The sequence below is a fragment of the Carcharodon carcharias genome, chromosome 20, assembly GCF_017639515.1.
Source record: "Carcharodon carcharias isolate sCarCar2 chromosome 20, sCarCar2.pri, whole genome shotgun sequence".
Classification (NCBI taxonomy): domain Eukaryota; kingdom Metazoa; phylum Chordata; class Chondrichthyes; order Lamniformes; family Lamnidae; genus Carcharodon; species Carcharodon carcharias.
This window is the reverse complement of record NC_054486.1, coordinates 14,567,541-14,588,029: the sequence shown is the minus strand read 5'-3', so window position 1 is coordinate 14,588,029 and position 20,489 is coordinate 14,567,541. Positions and strand designations below refer to the sequence as shown.

Here is a 20,489-nt window from a genome sequence, read left to right as displayed (position 1 = left end):
TTCTGAGGTGCAGAGGGGTCTAGGTGCTCTAGTACATAAGTCACAAAAAGTTAGTATGCAGGCACAGCAAGTAATTAAGAAGCCTAATGCAACGCTATCCTTTATTACAAGAGGGATTGCACATATAAGTAAGGATGTTATGCTTCAGTTATACAGGGCATTGGTGAGACCACACCTCAAAAACTGTGTGCAGTTTTGGTCTCCTTATTTAAGGAAGGATGTAAATACATTGGATGAGGTTCAAAGGTTTACTAGATTGATACCTGGAATGAGCGGGTTGTCTTATGAAGAAAGGTTGGACTGACTGGGCTTGTTTCTACTGGAATTTAGAAGCATGAGGGGTGATTTGATTGAAGTATATAAGATCCTGAATAGCCTTGACAAGGTGGACATCGAAAGGATGTTTCCTCTTGTGGGTGAGTCCAGAACTAGGGGGCACTGTTTTAAAATTAGGGGTCGCCATTTTAGGACAGAGATGAGGAGAAATTTTTTCTGAGGATTGAGAGACTTTGGAACTCTCTGCCTCAGAAGGCAGTGGGAGGCAGGGGTCATTGAATATTTTTAAGGCAGAGGTAGGTAGATTCTTGTTAGACAAAAGTTATCTGGGGTAGATAGGAATGTGGAAATCGAAACACAAGATGATCAGCCAGGCTCAAGGGGCTGAATGGTCTACTCCTGTTCCTATTTATATTCTATTCAACAAACACGATGGAATCAACTACAACCTGTGTCCATGCAGCTAAAGGGAACAGGCTGTAGAAGAAAAAAAGGATGGATTGGGTAAAATACTTAACATAAGGGCCTTTGTGACAAGACAAGAAAATAACTTTAAAGAAAAGCATCTCACTAATTTTATTTAATAAAACTGAGTAGCGGCATACTTATCTGTCAATCCACAAGGCAGCAAACGGTACATGGTGTACATTTCATTCAATAGTTTTCTGGCATTGTAACATGGTTGTTTTAATGTTTTTTCCCTGCCCTGTACAACAGCACATCTTAATGAGAGAACTGAAGCACTGACTGATGGGAACATTTAAGTTTCAGGTGAAACTCTGATCCAGTTGGGTAAACTTCAGCGTGTGAAAGGAAGTGCAAATCCACAGACTACAACACAAAATAAATGCCTAATTTCAGTAATTATTCATGGAACTGCAGCAATCCAGTTGTGTAGTTCAGCTATTTAATTCACAAATTTCTTTCACCTAGTTTTAAAACAACTTGTCTTTTAAAGATAATGCTGAGAGGGAATGCCAAGATTGGGAGGCAGCCTAAAATATGATATTTCAATACTAGCTATTGATAATTGCAAACAGCTGCTTTGTACAATTCAGCTTCTGATTTGCACACCAGATTTTAACTGAATGTATTGTAGACAAGTTAAGAAAGACTTGCATTTCTATAACACCTTTCACAACCACAGTCTGTCCCAAAGCACTTTATAACCAATGAAGTACTTTTGAAGCGGTCACTTTTGTAATGTAGGAAACTGCAGCAGCCAATTTGCGCTCAGCTAACTCCCACAGACAACAATGTGATGATAACTGATAATCTGTTCTGACTATATTGATTGGGGGATAAATATTAGCCAGGCCACCATGTATAACTCCCCATCTCTTCTTCAAAATAGTACTATCAATCTGAGGGGGAAGAGGGGCTTTGGTTAATGTCTCATCCGAAAGGTAGTATCTCTGGCAGTGCTCCACTGGAGTGCCAGCTTTAACTTTTGTATTTCAAGTCCTGGAGTGAGACTTGAGATTTTGAGAAACAAGAGTCGTACCAAATAAGCTACAGATGGCAATGGCAGTGTTAGAATATCCCACAAATTAATGGACAATTCTGCCAATAACTTTGATATAGTTCAGGAACAGAATCTGTTGATTTGTCAACAGCAGTCTGGATGTGTCACATTTTGTATTTCTGTAAATGTCATCAAGTAATGCAGATACCAAGGGGCAGTGTCAATGGAAGCTTGAACCATTTATATTTTTGAGGGTGGTAGACAAAGCAGAACCGTCAAGATCTTGTCAGACCTACTGGGTTTTTCCAGCAATTTTTGTTTTTGCTTCAAAATCTAATGTCGGATTTCAATTTTTAGAATCTCTCCTGTCATGAAACTCAAGCCCAAAACCAGACATGGAAAAAAGAATGGTCTGACTAGTTAGTTTTAATGACTGCCTCATGGTGTTTCTGCTGAGTTTCCATTTGAAGCAGAAATCACATGATGCTAGGTACTGATCCAGGGAATGTATTTAAGCCAACTTATTTACTTGCTGCTTTGAGAATACTCTTCTGCAGTCAACTATTAGATCACACATAATACTTTTTGGGCAAACCAACATGAAGGAAAAAAAGTAAGGCATATGTTAACAACAGTATTAAGCAAAAAAAAACAGATCAGCCATGATCGAACTACCTGCTCCTATGTTTTATGAACTTTATCAAATGTCACTTCAGTGATGTATCATCAAAATGAAAAGTTATGGTGGGAGTATGTTACATGGTACAGGAAGAGGCTTGATTCTATTTGTTCAATATGCGGACGTATATGAATGTAACATACAAAACTACCGTAATTTCCTAATTTAACATCTACACATTTGTTCATCATTAAATATACACTACTTCCACATCTCATTACAAATTAGTCAGTCAACTTCTGTCAATCTAAAAAGTATAAATTTAAATTAGTTCTTCAATGAGGTAATCCTTTTTAGTATTGTAAAACAGAAAAAAATGGTAATGACTTTGAAACCACCTCTTTCAAACAGACTTTTAAAATCACAAGTATTTATTTCATTCTAACTTCCATGCTAGATTGCCACAGGACAATCAACAGCACAAATTTCAAATTTAGAGCATGTTCAAAATAGCTGCAATTGTTTTTTTCTATTATTGGGCTTTTCCAAAGGTTCTCAAATGTCCTTCAAATCCCCAATGCAGGTTCACTCATCCAAGCTCACTGGAGTATATAAAACTGCAACTTATGTCTTTGAACAGCAAAGAGGAGGATTCATAAAAACCTTCAGAAGCCATGTCCATGAAAATAGTTTCTCTTAGTACCAAGTTAATTAAACTATTTTTCTAAAGTCTTTTGCTAAAATATGACTGAGGAAATGTTATTGTTTTTATTAATTTTAAAATTGCATTCATTTTATGTTGGGAAAAGCATCTAATATGAAGATGAGTATTAACTGCACCATCTTAGCAAGCCAAAGTCCAAAGAACACTTCCTGCATTAAACAGGTTCAATCTGTTACTGGATAAACTGAAAGTACATAGTACAAAATTTTAGTTAGAATAACTAAGCCCATGACAATTTCCAGACTGGATATCAAAACATGACAAGTGGACTTAAACAAACAACCCATTTCTTTCAAAAAGACTCAATGTAATAGAACCTTACCTTGCTGCTCAAGCAGAGTATTCTGTCGCTTTAGGTCGTCAATGTCCTGCTGGTGTGTGTGATTTTTCCGCCGCATGTACTGAATATACTCTGTGGCTTTATCTAAGATTTGGGCACGGGATGCCTATTGAAACAAGTTTCAGTAAAGATCAAGTTAAAGTTATTGAACTGCTCTGTGTGGCATCCACTTTCAAGTCCAAGCAAACCTTCATTCTATCAAGGAGGGAAAATGTCAGAGGAGTTACTAGATAGCAAAACAATTCACAAATATTTGGTTTGGTAATCCAAAGAACCCTACATAATGTAGATTTTTTATCAATGTGAGCTTAAACATGTGAAATAGATGGGTTTCCAATAGGCAAAGGTTTATCCAGTGAGTAACTGAATCAGAGACAAGCTTAAGGATTCAATCCCTGTTCTATGCAGAACCACTATTTAATCTGGCATGGGGATGGGACTGACTGACACTGGCAGGCCAATACAGTCGGCCAAACTGAGTTATGAAGAGAAAGAGATTCAGTTTTCCTGGTCTAGACTTAACTGCTGGTGATACAAGACTCACATGATGATTACTTCCCAAGGTACTGCAAAGTAGCTGGCACATAGACCCATATCTCAAGAAGATTTTGAAGTCTTCCAGAGAGGAGGGTAGGGAAAAGTAAGGAAAGAAAAACCATGAAGTATTTTAAATGAGACACCATGTTAGCTTTATTCAGTATATGCACAATCTTGTACCATACATACATAGTGTAATGCAGCCAAAAAATGATTAATGCTTTTAACTTATTAGAAAAGAGTTATGAAAGTATTTGCCACGCAGAAATCTCAATAAGGCACATGATCATGTCCATATGAATGGCTTAACACTCTTGCATGACTGTTCTTATGCTAATCTGGAGTTAGATACCCTGTTATCCTTCCTAAAGGAACATTGCTTATTATAACATATCCATATCTTCTACAACTAACTACACTCTTGTCTGGGTCACTGAAGCTAACTGCATTATATTGCCTTCTTTCAGTGTTGCTCTGGCGCTTTTAATAAATATTGAATAATGAATACTAAACATTATTTCAGATAGGAACATCAAAAAATGTGGCTAACGGGAAAAGTAAGAAGTTTTCACAAATATTAATATTTAAACTATTGTCCGTTCTAGAGGTACTCAATTTATTAGACTCTCATGCTGTCAAATTCTTGTAGTGAAGACTATATTTCACAATAGGACCTTTATTTGCCCTTCCTTATCATATTTATGCTAATACTGTATCAATACTCTAACAAAATGGGCAGTAAATCAAAACAAGTTGCCAACAGGATAGTATTCATTCAAAAGTAACTTAAAAATCAAAGAATAATGCCTGCTACTAATCAAAAGTGCCTTACGCTAGAAAAGGTAAAATACCATGTTTACAAACAAGGCAAACATATCACAATAATCTGCACTGTCCCAAACTTGGTTTCTCACTATCACCCCTCCACCACAACCAATCTGAAAAATACATTTCCAAGGTAGCAGTTGGCTCTTACAAACTAGAAAAAAAGAGATTTGAATTCTGACAAAAAGTTTCCTTGCCGCTATTGCTACTAAAAAAATATAATAGCAAAGATCTTTCCATTGGGGAAAGGTTTAGAATGACTTTTTTTCTATGTTACATTTACTTTCACTTTGAAAGAGGTTTTACACTTGTGCATATATAACTCTACAGATAAATTAATGCAGGGGGCGGGGGGGGAGAAACAATCTAATCTGACAAAAAAGATCCTTATTGTAAGTTTGGGTCAGCCTTCAGTATTCCATCTGGTAAAGTGATGCAGGTCACTCGTCAGCAACCTTAGCATCTTCCTTGCAGAAGTGTGCCCGCATTAATCATGCAAAATGTACTAGTAAGCGAGTTAAAAATGTTAACTGTATTTTAGCTATTGAGAGAATTTGCCAAGCAAAATTCTCAATGGAGCACATATAATTCCTATATTTGTAAATATGGGTTAAAAACAAAATCTCGCACAACCACTTTTATGCTAATCAGGATTTAGTTATATTCTTTTCCATTGGTTCTAGCACATTATTACAACCCAGAGATCCAACATAATCCTCCAGCCACCTGAACGGGATATTTTGACTTATGTGCCCTCACATGCACTTCTCCAAGTTTGTCAAAGGTGGCCTAAAACGTGCAGTGAGACGACGCCAGGTATGAATTAAGTTGATTTCATAGAAAAAATTACACCTATTTAACCAAATTTGAATTCTCTCCCTGAGGAATGGGAAAAAAATGATAAATCTTGCACCCTGCCCTTTTTGTGGGGGACTTGCATTCTCCTTCAGATCATTTTTGATTGCAAAAACTGACCACCTCCATTTTAGCTCCCAGTTCCAGGCCTACACCTCACCATCCCTTTACACTTAAAGGAACAGGTGTAGATCATCTGGTCTGTATCTTAACTCCATCTACCTGCCTTGGGCTGTAACCCTCAAAACCCCTTAACCTCGGTAGCTCTCCAGTTTTTTGGCTAATATTTATCTCTCAACCACTACTAATAAAAAAAACACTAGCATCATAAATGCCAGGTTTAATTATTAGCTTTGTACAGTATAGTGTAAAATTTCTATGCATATTTTCTAACTCATTTGCACTGAAATAGGAACACAACATCAGAGCAGGGGTGGGTTATTTAGCCAACTGAGTATGTTCTGCTATTCAATTTGATTATGGCTGCTCTGTTTCTCAACTCCGTTTATGTTTTGCTTCCATATTCCTCAATACCCTAACAAAGATTTATCATTCACAGTTTTTAAACATTCAACTGACTTAGCCTCAACAAAAACTTGAATTTACATAGCTCCTTGAACATAGTAAAATGTCCCAAGGCACTTAAAAATTCGACAGAGCCACCTAACAATATATTAAGGCAGATTCTTAAAGCTGGGTCGAAGTGGTAGATTTTGAAAAACATTTTAAAGGAAGTAAAAGAGGTGAAGAGTTTTAGGGACTGAATTACAAAGTTTAGAGTCTAACAACTCAAAGCATACGCGCAAATGGCAAAGTAATTAAAGTCAGGGGTGCTCAAGAGATCAGAATTAGAACACTGCAAGTATGAGGATCATAGGACTGGAGGCGATTACAAAGATAGGGAGGGGCAAGGCTATGGATAGATTGAAAAACAAGGATGAGAATTTTAAAATCAAGGTGTTGCTTAATCAGGAGTCAATGTATCAGCGAGTCCAGGAGTGATGGATGCAACAATAGTTGGCAGGAGTTAGGGCAGAGGCAGCACAGATTTGGATGGCCTCAAGTTTACAAATGTACATGTGGGAAGCCAGCCAGGAGTGTACTGGACTAGTCAGGTTTAGAGGTAGCAAAGGCACAGATGAGGCTTCCGACAGCAGATGAGCTGACACAGGGGTGGGGGCAGGCAATGCGACGGAAGTGCAACCAGGCGATCTTACTAACAGCGCAGTTTCATCAGTAGCTCAGCTCAGGGTCAAATACGACGCACAAAGTTGCAAACAAACTGGTTCAGGCTCATGCATTTGCCAAAAAAAAGGGATGAAGTCAGTGGCTAAGAAATAGAGTTGGTGGAAAGGGCTGAAAATAATGGTTTTAGTACTCCCAATGTTTAGTCAGAGAAAATTTCTGCTCATACCATACTTTTTGGGAATGTTCCACCACTCTTTGAACAAGTTGTTGTTGACATCATCCCTGAACTGCCCAATTCTTATGCCCCTTGCTCTGGACTTCCCCCAGAGAAAGTAGCTTCTCTCCATTTACACTTACAAATCTCCCGATCACCTTAAATATCTCAAGTAAATATAGATTAAGGGATAATTTAAGGGAATACAGGTCTGGCCTATGCAACTCTATCTCAATTTAACCCCGGTATTATTCTGATGAATCTATGCTGCACTCCCTCCAAGGCCAATGTCCTTCCTGAGGTGTTGTGCCCAAAGTGTAACCCTGTCTTTCCAGAATGATCTGTATTGCTGCAACATGACATGTAACCATTTGTACTCCAGTTCCCTAGAGATAATGGCTAACATTCCAATGGTCTTTTTACTTTTTGGACCAATGCTCTAACTTTGTGATTTTCTGTACTTGAACCCCGAAATCTCTCTGCACCTTCATGGTTCCTAGCTCAACATTGACAAAATACTGTGATCTTAGTCCGAATTCAGTGACCTTACACTTCCTCATATTAAAACTCCATCTGGCACAGTTTTGCGCGCACACAATCCATCAATGTCTTTCTGCAATGTTCTGCTCTCATCTCTGTCAACAACTTGCATTCATATAGCACCTTCAATGTAGCAAAATGTCCTAAGCAGCTTCAAATTTATAGTTCCATACTATTTACTGTGCCACCTAAACTTAATGTTGTTAGCTAACTTGGATACTTAGTTTATTCCTTCGTCCAAGTCTTTTATAAACATAGTGAAAAGCCAATGCCCCATTACAGATCCCCGGGGACACCATTAGTCACATCCTGCCGTTTGAGTACAGTCATTTCCCCTGCTCTCTACCTCCTCTCTCCTAACCACTTCCCTTCCTGTATCAATGGGTTAGCTTCAATTTCAAGCATTTTGAAATAGTTTTTTTTTGCTGGTTCATTTTTTTTTCTAGTTTCTTTCTTTATTCCTTTACTTCATTTGAACAGCTGTTATACAGCCACTCATACCTTGTCTGGACACATCTTTTGTGTCTTTATCTGTCCCATTACATTCCCTTTGGTTTTTGCTCCACAAAACCTTTTGTCAATTAATCTCTCCCATATCCATCCTTGTGCAGATCTTCCCTTATTCTCTTGCTCAAAACCTGTAACATTCCTGTCTTTGCAGCTCAGGCAGCATATGTAGAGCAAGAGAGTTGATGTTTCAGGTCAAGATCACTTTTCATCAGAACTGAAGGGTCACCTCAACCTGAAACTTTAACTTGGTTTCTCTCTCCAAAGATGCTGCCTGACTGCAGAGTATTTCCAACACTTGTTTCTATTTCAGATTTCCAGTATCCACAGCATTTTGTTTTTGCCTCAGCTCTCTATCTTTCCTCAGTTCTGATTTTTTTTTAATGCATTCATAATGGATGTGGGCACCCCTGGCTAGGTCAGCATTTTTTGCCCATCCCCAATTGCCATCGAGAAGGGTGGTGCTGAGCTGCCTTCTTGAACCGCTGCAGTCCATGTGTTGTAGGTACACTCAGTGCTGTTAGGAAAGTGTGGTGAAAAAGGCATAAGGGACACTTGCTTTTATCAATTGAGGCATAGATTACAAAAGTAGGGAGGTCATGTTGGAGTTGTATAGAATCTTGGTGAGGCCACAGCTGGGGTACTGTGTGCAGTTCTGGTTGCTACATTATAGGAAGGATGTGATTGCACTGGAGGGGGTGCAGAGGAGATTCACCAGGATGTAACATTTAAGTTATGAAGAGAGGTTGGATAGACTTGGGTTGTTTTCGTTGGAGCAGAGACTACTGAGGAGCGACCTGATCAAGGTGTACAAGACTATGAGGGGCATGGACAGGGTGGATGGGGAGCAGCTATTCTCCTTAGTTGAAGGGTCAGTCACAAGGAGACATAATTTCAAGGTGAAGGGCAGGAGGTTTAGGGGGGGATGTGAGGAAAAACTTTTGTACCCAGAGGGTGGTGGCGGTCTGGAATGCACTGCCTGGGAGGGTGGTGGAAGTGGGTTGCCTCACATCCTTTAAAAAGTACCTGGATGAGCACTTGGCATGTCATAACATTCAAGGCTATGGGCCAAGTGCTGGTAAATGGGATTAGGTAGGTCGGTTCGGTGTTTCTCAGGTGTTGGTGCAGTCTCAATGGGCCGAAGGGCCTCTTCTGCACTGAGAGATTCTGACAGTTCCCGGATTTTGACCCAGCGACAGTGAAGGAACAGTAAAAAAATTTAAGTCAGGCTGGTGAGTGGTTTGGAGGGGAATTTCCAGGTGGTGGTGTTCCCATGTGTCTGCTGCCCTTGACTTTCTAAATGGCAGTGGTCATGAGTTTGGAAAGTGCCGTCTAAGGAGGCTTGGCGAGTTCCTGCAGTGTATCTTGTAGATGGTACACACTGCTGCCACTGTGCATCAGTGGTGGAAGTGAATGATTGTGGATGGGGTGCCAATCAAGTGGGCTACTTTGTCCAGGATGGTGTCAACCTTCTTCAGTGTTGTTGGATCTGCACTCATCCAGGTAAGTGGACAGTATTCCATCACACTCCTGACTTGTACCTTGTAGATGATGGACAGGCTTTGGGGAGTCTGGAGGTGAGTTACTTGCCATAGAATTCCTAGCCTTGAACCGGCTCTTGTAGCTGCAGTATTTATATGATTAGATCAGTTCATTTTCTGGTCAATAGTAACCCCCAGGATATTGATAGTGGAGGGTTCTGTGATAGTAACACCACTATATGTCAAGAGGTGATGGTTACATTCTCTCTTGTTGAGGATGTCCAGATTCTCTCATTAGAGATGGTCATTGCCTGGCACTTTTGTGGACGAATGTTACTTGCTGCTTGTCAGCCCAAGCCTGGATATTGTCCAGGTCTTGCTGCATTTGGAGATGAGCTGCTTCAGTATCTGAGGAGTCATGAATGGTGAACATTGTACAATCACCAGCAAACATCCCCACTTCTGACCTTATGTTGGAGGGAAGGCCATTGATGAAGCAGCTGAAGATGGATGGGCCTAGGCCACTACCGAGGAACTCCTGCAGTGATGTCCTGGAATGAAGATGATTGACCTCCGGAAACCACAACCATCTTTTATTGGAGTCATACCTAGCACAACCAGCAGAGAACTTTCTCCTCCAATTTCCATTGACTCCAGTTTTGCTAGGGCTCCTTGATACTATACTTGGTCAAACGCTGCCTTAATGTCAAGGGCAGTGACTTTCACCTCGAGAGTTCAGCTCTTTTGTCCATGTTTGAACCAAAGCTGTAATGAGGTCAGGAGCTGAACCCAAACTGAGCGAGAGTGAACAGGTTATTGCTAAGCAAGTACCGCTTGATAGAACGGTTTATGACCCCTTCCATCACTTTACTGATGATCGAGAGTGGATTGATGGGGCAGTAGTTGGCCGGGTTGGATTTGACCTGCTTTCTGTGTACAGAGCATATCTGGAAATCTTCCACATTGCCAGGTATGTGCCAGTATTGTAGCTGTACTGTAACAGTTTGGCTAGGGGCGCAGCAAGTTCTGGAGCACAAGTCTTCAGTACTACTGCCAGAATATTGTCAGGACCCATATACGTAGCACTATGCAGTGTTTTCAGCCATCTTTTGATTTCACACGGAGTGAATTGGCTGAAGACTGGCATCTACTCAGTATTAAGTTGCTAGATCTGTTCGAAATCTATCTCATTTAGCATAGCGGTAGTGCCACACAACACAATGGAGGGTATACTCAATATGAAGACAGGACTTAGTCTCCATAAAGACTGTGAAGTGATCACTCCTACCCATACTGTCATCTGGAGAAGGCAGAGATGGTTCATCCACTTGGTACTTCTGGTTGATGATTGTTGCAAACGTTTCAGCCTTATCTTTTGTACTGATGTCCTGGTCTCCCCCATCATTGAAGAGTTGATTGATTGTCCACCACCATTCACAACAGGATGTGGCAGGACTGCAAAGCTTGGATCTGATCCGTTGGTTGAATAAAATGGGGATGTGGGCATCACTGGCTAGGCCAGCATTTATTGCCTATCTCTAAATGCCCGAGAAGATGGTGAGGTGCCTTTTTGAACCGCTGCAGTCCATGTCCTGTAGGTACACCCACAGTGGTCAGGGAGGGAGTTCCAGGATTTTGACCCAGCGCTTAGTTCTGTCTATCACTTGCTGCTTATGCTGTTTGACCCGCAAGTAGTCCTGTGGTGTAGCTTCACCAAGTTGACACCTCATTTTTAGGTATGCCTGCTGTTCTTGACATGCTCTCCTGTACTCTTCATTAAACCATGGTTGATCTCCTGGCTTGGTGGTAATGGTAGAGTGGGGGATATGCCAGACCCTGAGATTACAAATTGCAGTTGAGTACAATTCTGCAGCTGCCCACAATGTCTCGTGGATGCCCAGTCTTAAGTTGCCAGGTCCGTTTGAAATCTATCCCATTTAGCACAGTGGTAGTGCCACACAACACGGAGGGTATTCTCAAGACAGGACTTCATCTCCATAAGGACTATGCAGTGATTACTCCTACTCATACTGTTATGGACAGATGCATCTGGTGAGGCAACTTGGTGAGGATGAGGTCAAGTTTGTTTTTCCCTCTTGTTGGTTCCCTCACCACCTGCTGCAGACTCAGTCTAGCAGCTATGCCCTTTAGGTCTTGGCTAGCTCAGTCTATAGTGTGCTACCAAGCCACTCTTGGTGATGGACAATGAAGTCCCCCAAACAGAGTACATTCTGCACCCTTGCACCTCAGGAACCTCTCAGCGGTTCCTCCAAGTGTTGTTCAACATGGAGGAGTACTGACTCATCAGCTGAGGGTGAATGGTATATGGTAATCAGTAGGAGGTTTCTTTGCCCATGTTTGGCCTGAGGCCGTGAGACTTCATAGGGGCTGGAGTCGATATTGAGGACTCCAGAGCAACTCACTCCGCCTGTATACCACTGTGCTGCCACTTCTGCTGGTTCCGTCCTGCCGGTGGGCCAGGCAGATTTGCTTCCCTAAAGGAAACCAGATGGGTTTTTACAATTCCAGATTTTTTATTGAATTCAAATCTCACTATCTGCTGTGGTGGGATTCGAACTGGGTTTCCCCAGAGCATTACCCTAGGTCTCTGGATTACTAGTCCAGCGACAATACCACTATGCCACCGCCTTCCCAATGAAAAGTCACTGGCCTGAAATGCTAACTCAGTTTCTCTCTCCACAGATGCTGCCTGACCTGCTGAGTATTTCCAGCATTTTCTGTTTTATTGCTGACTTTCTAATTTGCTGGCCAGTCTGATAAAGCTGGCTGACTCTCTTCTCGCCCCCTCCCCAACCACTTTGGTGCTGCTCTCAAAACGAACGGAGGCTGATAACACTCCAATGAAGCACCTTGGTATGCTTCACTGTAATAAAGGCATTATATAAATGTAGGTTATGATTGTGAAGAGATAATTGGCCCTTACGGTATCAATCATATAACCCCACAAACTGCCCTCAATGCCTTTAATACAATCCTTCAGTGTCTACAGTTTTTTTTAAAAACAGAGTAAACTCTGTATTTGAAACATTAATTTAGACATAGCCTCAACTATCAAAACCCTTTCCACGAAGAAAAATAATGTAAAATCACTGTTGAGATTGATAGAATTGTGGCATGGAGCATTAAGATCAACTACATTTGCTTAAAGGAAAGATATCACTGGGCGTTCACCGATGGGATCCATTTTGAGTAAATGTCGCACTAATGGCACTTGTCATTCCATATCTCTTATCTTGGCTTTTCACATTAATCCACACAAGTATAGTTTCACTTGGCAGGATGAGCAAAGGATCCCATTTCCACCCCTCCAATCCCACAAGATCATCTACTTTTCACAATATACCAATGGTTGTAGAATTAAAATTTCAATTAACATTAGAAGCTTCATACACTAATTGTCAGGGTCTCCGCTCTAATAATTTTAACCCTGTCCAGCAAGTGCAATATACTTTCATCCCATTCAATCTCTTTTCCTTGAAATGAAGAGTTTTTTTGCACTCGCAGCGCTTATGACAATATAGTGGTTTACTGCAGGATAATAAATTAGTTCAAATACTATTCTTCTTTTAAAGAAGTTTGCTTATTACAGTAATCTTTGATACATATTGTCTAACAAAACTAAAATGATTGTTTTAAAAGCATATGCAAGATACTGACATGTCACAATTACAGCAGTTCTCCCAATTTAATTACAGCACTGTAATAAACTCCAAATTATGTGTACACATGCATTTGTTTTAGAAAGAAAGGCAGCCACTGGCTTAGAGCATGAAGTTTACTCATAATTACAGATGATGTGTCAATTACCTCAGTAAGTTATGACCAACTACTATTACCCATTCTTTGCCTATTTAGAGAATAGTTTTAAAGCAACAGGTCATTTAGCAGCTTCACCTATCAAAAAAAAAACATCCTATGCTTAAAGAATATGTTCAGTTTTCTAAAAGAATTTTTGAGGTCTTCACTTTATCACTAACAAAGGTATTAGCCTTGATATTAATTTGGATGGGGGGGTTTGGGGCTACTGTACACTGGGAAAGGTGGGGTAATTACAGATTAGCTCGTTGGAACTGGAGGAGGGATGGGAATACTCCTGTGCCTCCTTGGCCAGAAGTACTGCTCTAAAGACACACACATGATGGATCCAGTCCTTCTCACCTCCTTGACGTGCCTGTTTCCCAAAGCTCAGAAAACATGTCTAATAATAGAAATCCTGTAAAAATAGCATGTAGCTGCCTTAAGAGAGGTAACAACTGACCAACACCCCAGAAAACATCCTACCATCACTATTTAACTTGGCAAAGAAGGGGCCTACTGTTAAGTTTTGAAACACTAATTAATGCCAATTATTCTACGCCAAGGTGTGCAAAAAATGGTTCAACTGCCTGTACAAACATGCTTATTGTAACTTTCTGAAGTAAAATATTGGAAGTATTGTTTATCCTCCAACTGATACCTTATAACTGCATCTCAGTAACCTGACAGTGCACCTTCACCTTTAGAGCCTTCATCTCAGATTAGTTCCTACATTAGGTGGCGTGGCCTGGAAACAAGTTCAATTCGGACTGCATTAAGATTAAACTGAGTCAATACGGCAAGCCACTATGTTTATTCCAGTCCACATTTACCAAAATAATTTAAAATTTTCAGAGAAAATCCTGTGACACCCTCCCAAACAGCTCTGTGGGTCCACCCACACATGGACTGCAGCCCCACCATCTTCTTGAGGGTAATTAGGGATTGGCAATAAATGCTGGCCTCGCCAGTAACACCCACACCCCATAAACAACTAAATTTCAAAAAGTGGTTTGTGATTTAGTTTGCTCCTTTGATGCAATTTAAAAAATAATTAGGAATAGGAAATGACATTAGACCCACCAAATCCTAACGTTATTTTTTTTTTGATAATGTCCCATAAACTCCTTGGAGTCAAGCAGCCCTTAACTTCACTTAACGATGACAATGCAGCTTCAACCCTGAAAAAATTTGGAAAGCCAAATAGAGTTCACAAGTTACAAACAAATGCCTTGTGAAAGATGTGATGCAGAAACTGAACTGGAGCAGCAAAAAGGCAGATGAGGCTGGGAATTCTGCAGTGAGTAACTCATCTCCTGACTCCACAAAGCCTGTCCACCATATAAAAGGCACAAGTCAGGAGTGAGATGGAATACTCTCACTTACCTGGATGAGTGCAGCTCCATCAACACTCAAGAAGCTCGATACCATCCAGGGCAAAGCAGCCCGTTTGATTGGCACCCCATCCACCAGCTCAACCGATGCATAATGGCAGCAGTGTGTGCCACCTCCAAGATGCACTGCAGCAATTCACCAAGGATCCTTCGACAGCACCTTCCAAACCCACGAACTCTACCACCTAGAAGGACAAGGGCAGCAGATGCATGGGAACACCACCACCTGCAAGTTCCCCTCCAAGCCACTCACCATCCTGACTTGGAACTACATTGTTGTTCCTTCACTGCTGCTGCGTCAAAGTCCTGGAAATCCTTTCTTAATAGCACTGTGAGTGCACCTACACAACATGGACTGCGGCGGTTCAAGACAGCAGCTCACCACCACCTTCTCAAGGATAATTAGGGATGGGCAATGAAAATGCTGGCCTAGCCAGTGACACTTACATCCCGTGAACAAAGGAAAATCCCTGGCTTTGATCTTTGGTGAGGCCCATGGACATAACTGCATAGATCATGGCAGATGTCGACACTCGATGTATAAATTGACAATTAAAAATGCTGTATGCAACTGGTCACCCAGAGAAGATCACGGGACATATGACAACTCAATACCCAACTTACAAATACACAGAAGGCACAGTGATGCACTCCACTAGCCTAGCGCTATTATCTGCCATAACCAACTGAATGTAAAATTATCATTTTTGCTTTACTTCTATATCAGCCATAAGGCAGAGAGAAGGCAATCATTACACAGACTGTCAGAAAATTTTGCAAAAATAACTATCACTTTTCTTAAGCAAGAAGCTAATGAGGCGACAGATGCAAGCACACTAACATATATTCCTAAAATGGAATGTCTATATTGAAGCAATTCTTAAGAAGAAGTTTGAAATATTTGCAGCACCGTGATGGAAGAATGTGCAGAGGAAGCCAAAAGGACAACTTTTGCGCCGAACTCAACACAGGACATCATTTCTAAATAAACACACAGCAACTTTAAACATTTCCCAACCCCCCATAAAATCATTCTTTTACTTAACACCGAAACACAAATAAATGAAGGTAAAAAAGCTGCGGAACTTAACTAGAACACCGACCTTTTCACCCTGGAGTGATGGTACGGAGTCACGTAAACTATGAAAGCTGTCTTTGATGTGATCCCTGCGTTTGCGCTCCAATGCATTGTGGTGTGCTCGTTTATCTGCCTGAAAAACAGTATTACACTATCAGTTATCCTGATGCATTACTTTGCAAAGAAAAGGTTAAACACAAATTCATATGCATTTAATAATATTTAACATTGTTGGAATTGCAAGTTACTTTGGCCAAATAAGTTAAGTAATATCATTTCCGAATCAAAGGTCAACAGTGCCTGAAGACCAAGGGGGCGAGGGGGGGGGTCAGATTCTTTCTCCACATCTCACACCCACCCCCTCCAATAAACTGCATCATACATAGGGACTCTATTGCATCATTTTATCAAGTCCCAATTTCTTTTAGTTATTAAAAATTCAGAAAATTCTCAATCAAGGCAAATATCCAGTTTACCTGTTCTTCGGCATTTAACTGAAGTACAAGTTTTAATATTAAATAAGGAGCTCAAACACAACATAGCTCTCTTATATAGGAAATAAAAATTAGTTGATTTCAAGTGAGATTAATTTCGACAGTCCAAGTTCCTTAGTGAATGAACTTGTTCTTTCATGTTTTTAGTTTCCCCCTTTTACAAGACAAGGGAAGAAAAAAACACTGTATTGACTGCTCCAGGATCAGAATACCATGACTGCTGAAGTTCCAACAATTTACATTCTTCACATTTTCAAATTTCTAGCTGCAGATTTTATCAATAGCAATGAACTCCGCAGATTACATTGAACGTTTTGTATTTAAAATCTAACTATTACTCAAGCTTATGATCAATACACTTAAAAAGACAATTTTGGATAACTGCAATTCCTATAGATCAGGTCACATTTTGAAATGAAACTGTAACAGATATTGCAACAGTAGAAGAAACTCCATTAGAGAAACTTTTCTTCCCTCTATCTCAAAATATTTTAAAAACATTTCTGCTTTGGAGGAAAAAGGCCAAAGATACTTAAGAGCAAATTATCTTACTGGTTATGCAGCTATAAGGTTCACACACCCACAGCAATCAAATCATCTGCTTCCCCAGTAGAGTAGCTGACATTTAACAAAGGCATTTATTAATTAGAAACAAAGGTAATGAGGTACGGATGGAACTACAAAGGTATACAATATTATTTAATAACTCAAAAAATATCCTATTCACAAGATGAAACAGTGGATAGGAATGGGCAAATTAAGGCATGCAACTATATAGTCAAAGCCAATGCAAACATCCTGTAGTTCATTAAAACATATTTTACTGGGTAACATGTGCAATAACATGCTTTTATTATTTTTTATTACTTGCCAATTTTAACTTAGTTTGGTCAATAGTTTATGCAGTGGTATGGGAAGTGACAGGCGAATAAAGGATTTAAATGCAGGAAATGTGTTGAGAACACAAGGCTAGGTGAACACACACCCGTCAGGAAAAGAGCCATATTGTAGGACAACCAAGGGCTCCTCAGGCTGGATGTGCCATCTTTCAAATTACAGAATTCAGCCCCACCAAATGGTAAAAAGGACATCACATTCCACAAGGAAAAAAGAGTGGCAGTTGTTTAGGGGTAGTTTTTGAACATCCCCTTGTGATGTCAACATAAGATTAAGACACAAGATTGCTTTAGCACTCAGTCAGGTGTGATATTGGAAACTGAATAAAACTTCAAAAAATAATGCATAAACGTTTAAGAGAAATTCTGTATCAAAAAGTTCCCAGATCAATTACTTATCAAATGATTAAGTACACAAGTATATAAAGATTTAACCAAACAGGATACCATCACTATATAGCTTGGCCAGTTAGATATATTGTAATTGTCAATGAAAGTATTGACAAACCAAATATTCCACTTTTGCCAACAGAGCTTCAAATTTTGAGCAACATTCAAGCTGCAGATTTCTTGTCGCAATCGCATCAGGTCCCTGTCTGACAGCAAACAAAAAAATGTTGCAAACTTGACAATTGCATTCTTCTGGCAGGTTTTGTTACAAGTATTGGTACACAAACAGTGGAACAAAATGTCCTGTAACCACACCTAGGAACTGCACGGGAAAACAATTTTCCTCTCATTAGCAACTGTTTAGAACTCAATAGAAGAAAAATGTGATGAAAGGATCTTAGGCTGCAATTAATTTACAGTTCAGTGCAAGTACTAAACCTGCTTGGTACAACAGTACTTCAAATGATAAAAGCATTAGATTTAATGACCCTCTCCATAACCTGTGCATGGTATACAAACATTAAAATCACAATTATTTTCTCAGTACATGGTCCCCATTCATCCTTCTATTCTCAGTAATATCCTTCGAATTTATAAGGCTCAAGTTCTGATTTCTTTCCCTCGGGTCAAGAACCATTGACCTATTTTTCCTGATGTTTAAATATTAGTTACAATTAATACAAAATTTAAATGAACTGTGGCCAATGCAATGATTGGTAATATTTCTCCCATCATTCCCTTAAAAGTCTCATCTCAACACTTAAGGTTGGAAGTCAGGCAAACATCACAGAATGCTCCACAAACTTCAGTGCCATTTTCGCTCTGTGCTTAGTTTACAGGAGACAAATATAAAGGCTAAGTGTCACCTAATGAGGCAAGGCATTCTTAGGGGCCTAAGGATGGACAATAAACACAGATGCATGGGTTGGAGGATCTGAATATCAGTCAAATGCTGGGACTTCAATAAAGTCAGCGTAGCTGACTTATGTCATAGACAAAATCACAAAAAAAGAGCTATAACTTCCCACACAATCTCAAACTTACATTTTCAGCTAGTTAAACTGTAGAATTTACTAGGGCCCATAAGCTTGGATTATCATGTTTATAACTAAAGCCCTCGTCAGCATCTTTCTGAACAGAAACCACTTTTGAAATGCATCAATCTACCTGGTCAAAGATTATATACCCACACTTCCTGGAATCCATTTTGTGTTATACACACCACCAAAATATACTTGTACATCTACCTTAACTATTCACATTTGTTATTGATTTAAAAAAATGTTTCTGGAAGAAGACAAATAAGAATAGTTTCCAGCAGCTGGTCATCCGAAGCCACTGTATTAAACATTTACACAACTGCAAAAGAGGGAGGGAAAAAAAAGCATCACGACGAGTTTGTTACTGCTCCCATTAGTTCAGGTCCTCCATGTGTTGAACCCCCTTTCACGTGAAAAGTGGGGTGAGGGAAGGCGGGTAAAGGGGAAGAAGAGAGATAAAAACAAAGAATAACAAAACGCCAACAAATGTTTGGCTTCATTACAAAAGTTGAATCAATGTAAATAGGATGCGCTGAGGCTTGTGGGCAAAATGAATTGTTTTCAAACACATAGCACTTGGGGTGAGGGGGGGGTAAATATCCCAAATATCTCAAAAAAAAGAAAACCAACACGCAAGAGATGGAGGAAGGTTTTCCCTAAGACAGCGAGGGCTAAGTTGCCACATTTAAAGGTGTTCTGCTCTAAAGGCTGTTAGGCCTTTGTAATCTCATAATAACCTACACAGTGTCACTAACTCCTGAGGCCTTGGTTGGATGTTTGCCCAGAACCCAGGCTGTGGGACTGATCTTTTACTTAAAAAAAAACAACACACACACAAATTAAGTTTACGGGGCGTTAAAAAAAAGATCTAAACGTTTAGAATATATGGACATATTTAAGGCTGAGGGGAAAGGCAAGCAAGGGAAGCCACATCCCCAAGATTTAAAAAAATAATTCAGGGGGTCGAATTTATTATACCCCCAGAACAAAAAAAACACTAAAGCAAACTGCTGTAAGTTTATGGGGGGGGGGGGGGGGGGGGCCAATGTAATTTTGTGTGTCTATAAAATATATGATTTTATTTTAAAAAAAATCAAGGCGACGAGACGGGGTCTATGTTAATCCTCCGTTTACGTACCGCTGTCTGAAACCTCGGCTGTTCTTCCTGAAAAACAGACAAGTGCACAAAATGATCACACAGCCGGAGAGTTGGCGCTTTACAAAAAAAAAAATCGACAAAGAGAGAGAGAGAGAAAGAAAGAGAAAAAGAGAGAGAGAGAAAGAGAGGGGGAGAAAGGGGAAATCCGTAACTACAGAGAAAAGGGGGGAAAAAAATTATTTTTTTCACATAATCAGGAGGTGGGGGGGGGACGGGGGGGACGGGGAGGAGGGGGGGGGGGGGGGGAGAGGGGAAGAAAAATCCCAACACGTTATTTTTATTTATTTATTATTTGCGAAACACAAATTAAATTCGGAAAATAAAGAAAATATTTCTTATTTTTTTAATATATATATATATAAAAATATATAAATAAAGAGAGAGAATCCCCGAGAAGGGACCAGGCGAGACTTACGTCGCTTTCGACCTCGATATCATCGTTATCGCTCATGCTTTTTATATCAAAAGCCGAAAATAACAAACGCAGTGAGAGAGAGAGAGAGGGGGAGGAGAGGGGAGGGGGGGTGGACGGGGGGTAAAAGGCCAACCCAAAAAAAATATATAACCAAACCGGGATTTAAACTTTCACACAAATTACATCGAATGTCGAGAGGTACACGAAAACAAAACAAAAACACACATACACAAGAG

At 40.0% G+C, this 20,489-nt stretch overlaps 1 protein-coding gene across 4 annotated transcripts in view; it reads right to left on the bottom strand.

The window, feature by feature from the left end:
- The window catches only part of max (myc associated factor X), a 23,317-nt gene extending 2,828 nt beyond the window's left edge, over positions 1–20,489 (bottom strand). The window contains exons 1-4 of one of the 4 annotated variants that reach the window (XM_041214486.1): positions 20,254–20,489; positions 19,818–19,844; positions 15,873–15,992; positions 3,407–3,530 (exon numbers count right to left, since the gene is read on the bottom strand). In XM_041214486.1, coding sequence (XP_041070420.1) covers positions 3,407–3,530; positions 15,873–15,992; positions 19,818–19,844; positions 20,254–20,289 — 307 coding nt within the window. In that variant the 5' untranslated portion in view covers positions 20,290–20,489. The remainder of the gene's footprint in view (positions 1–3,406; positions 3,531–15,872; positions 15,993–19,817; positions 19,845–20,253) is intronic. The other 3 variants (XM_041214487.1, XM_041214489.1, XM_041214490.1) reach the window with 3 other exon arrangements.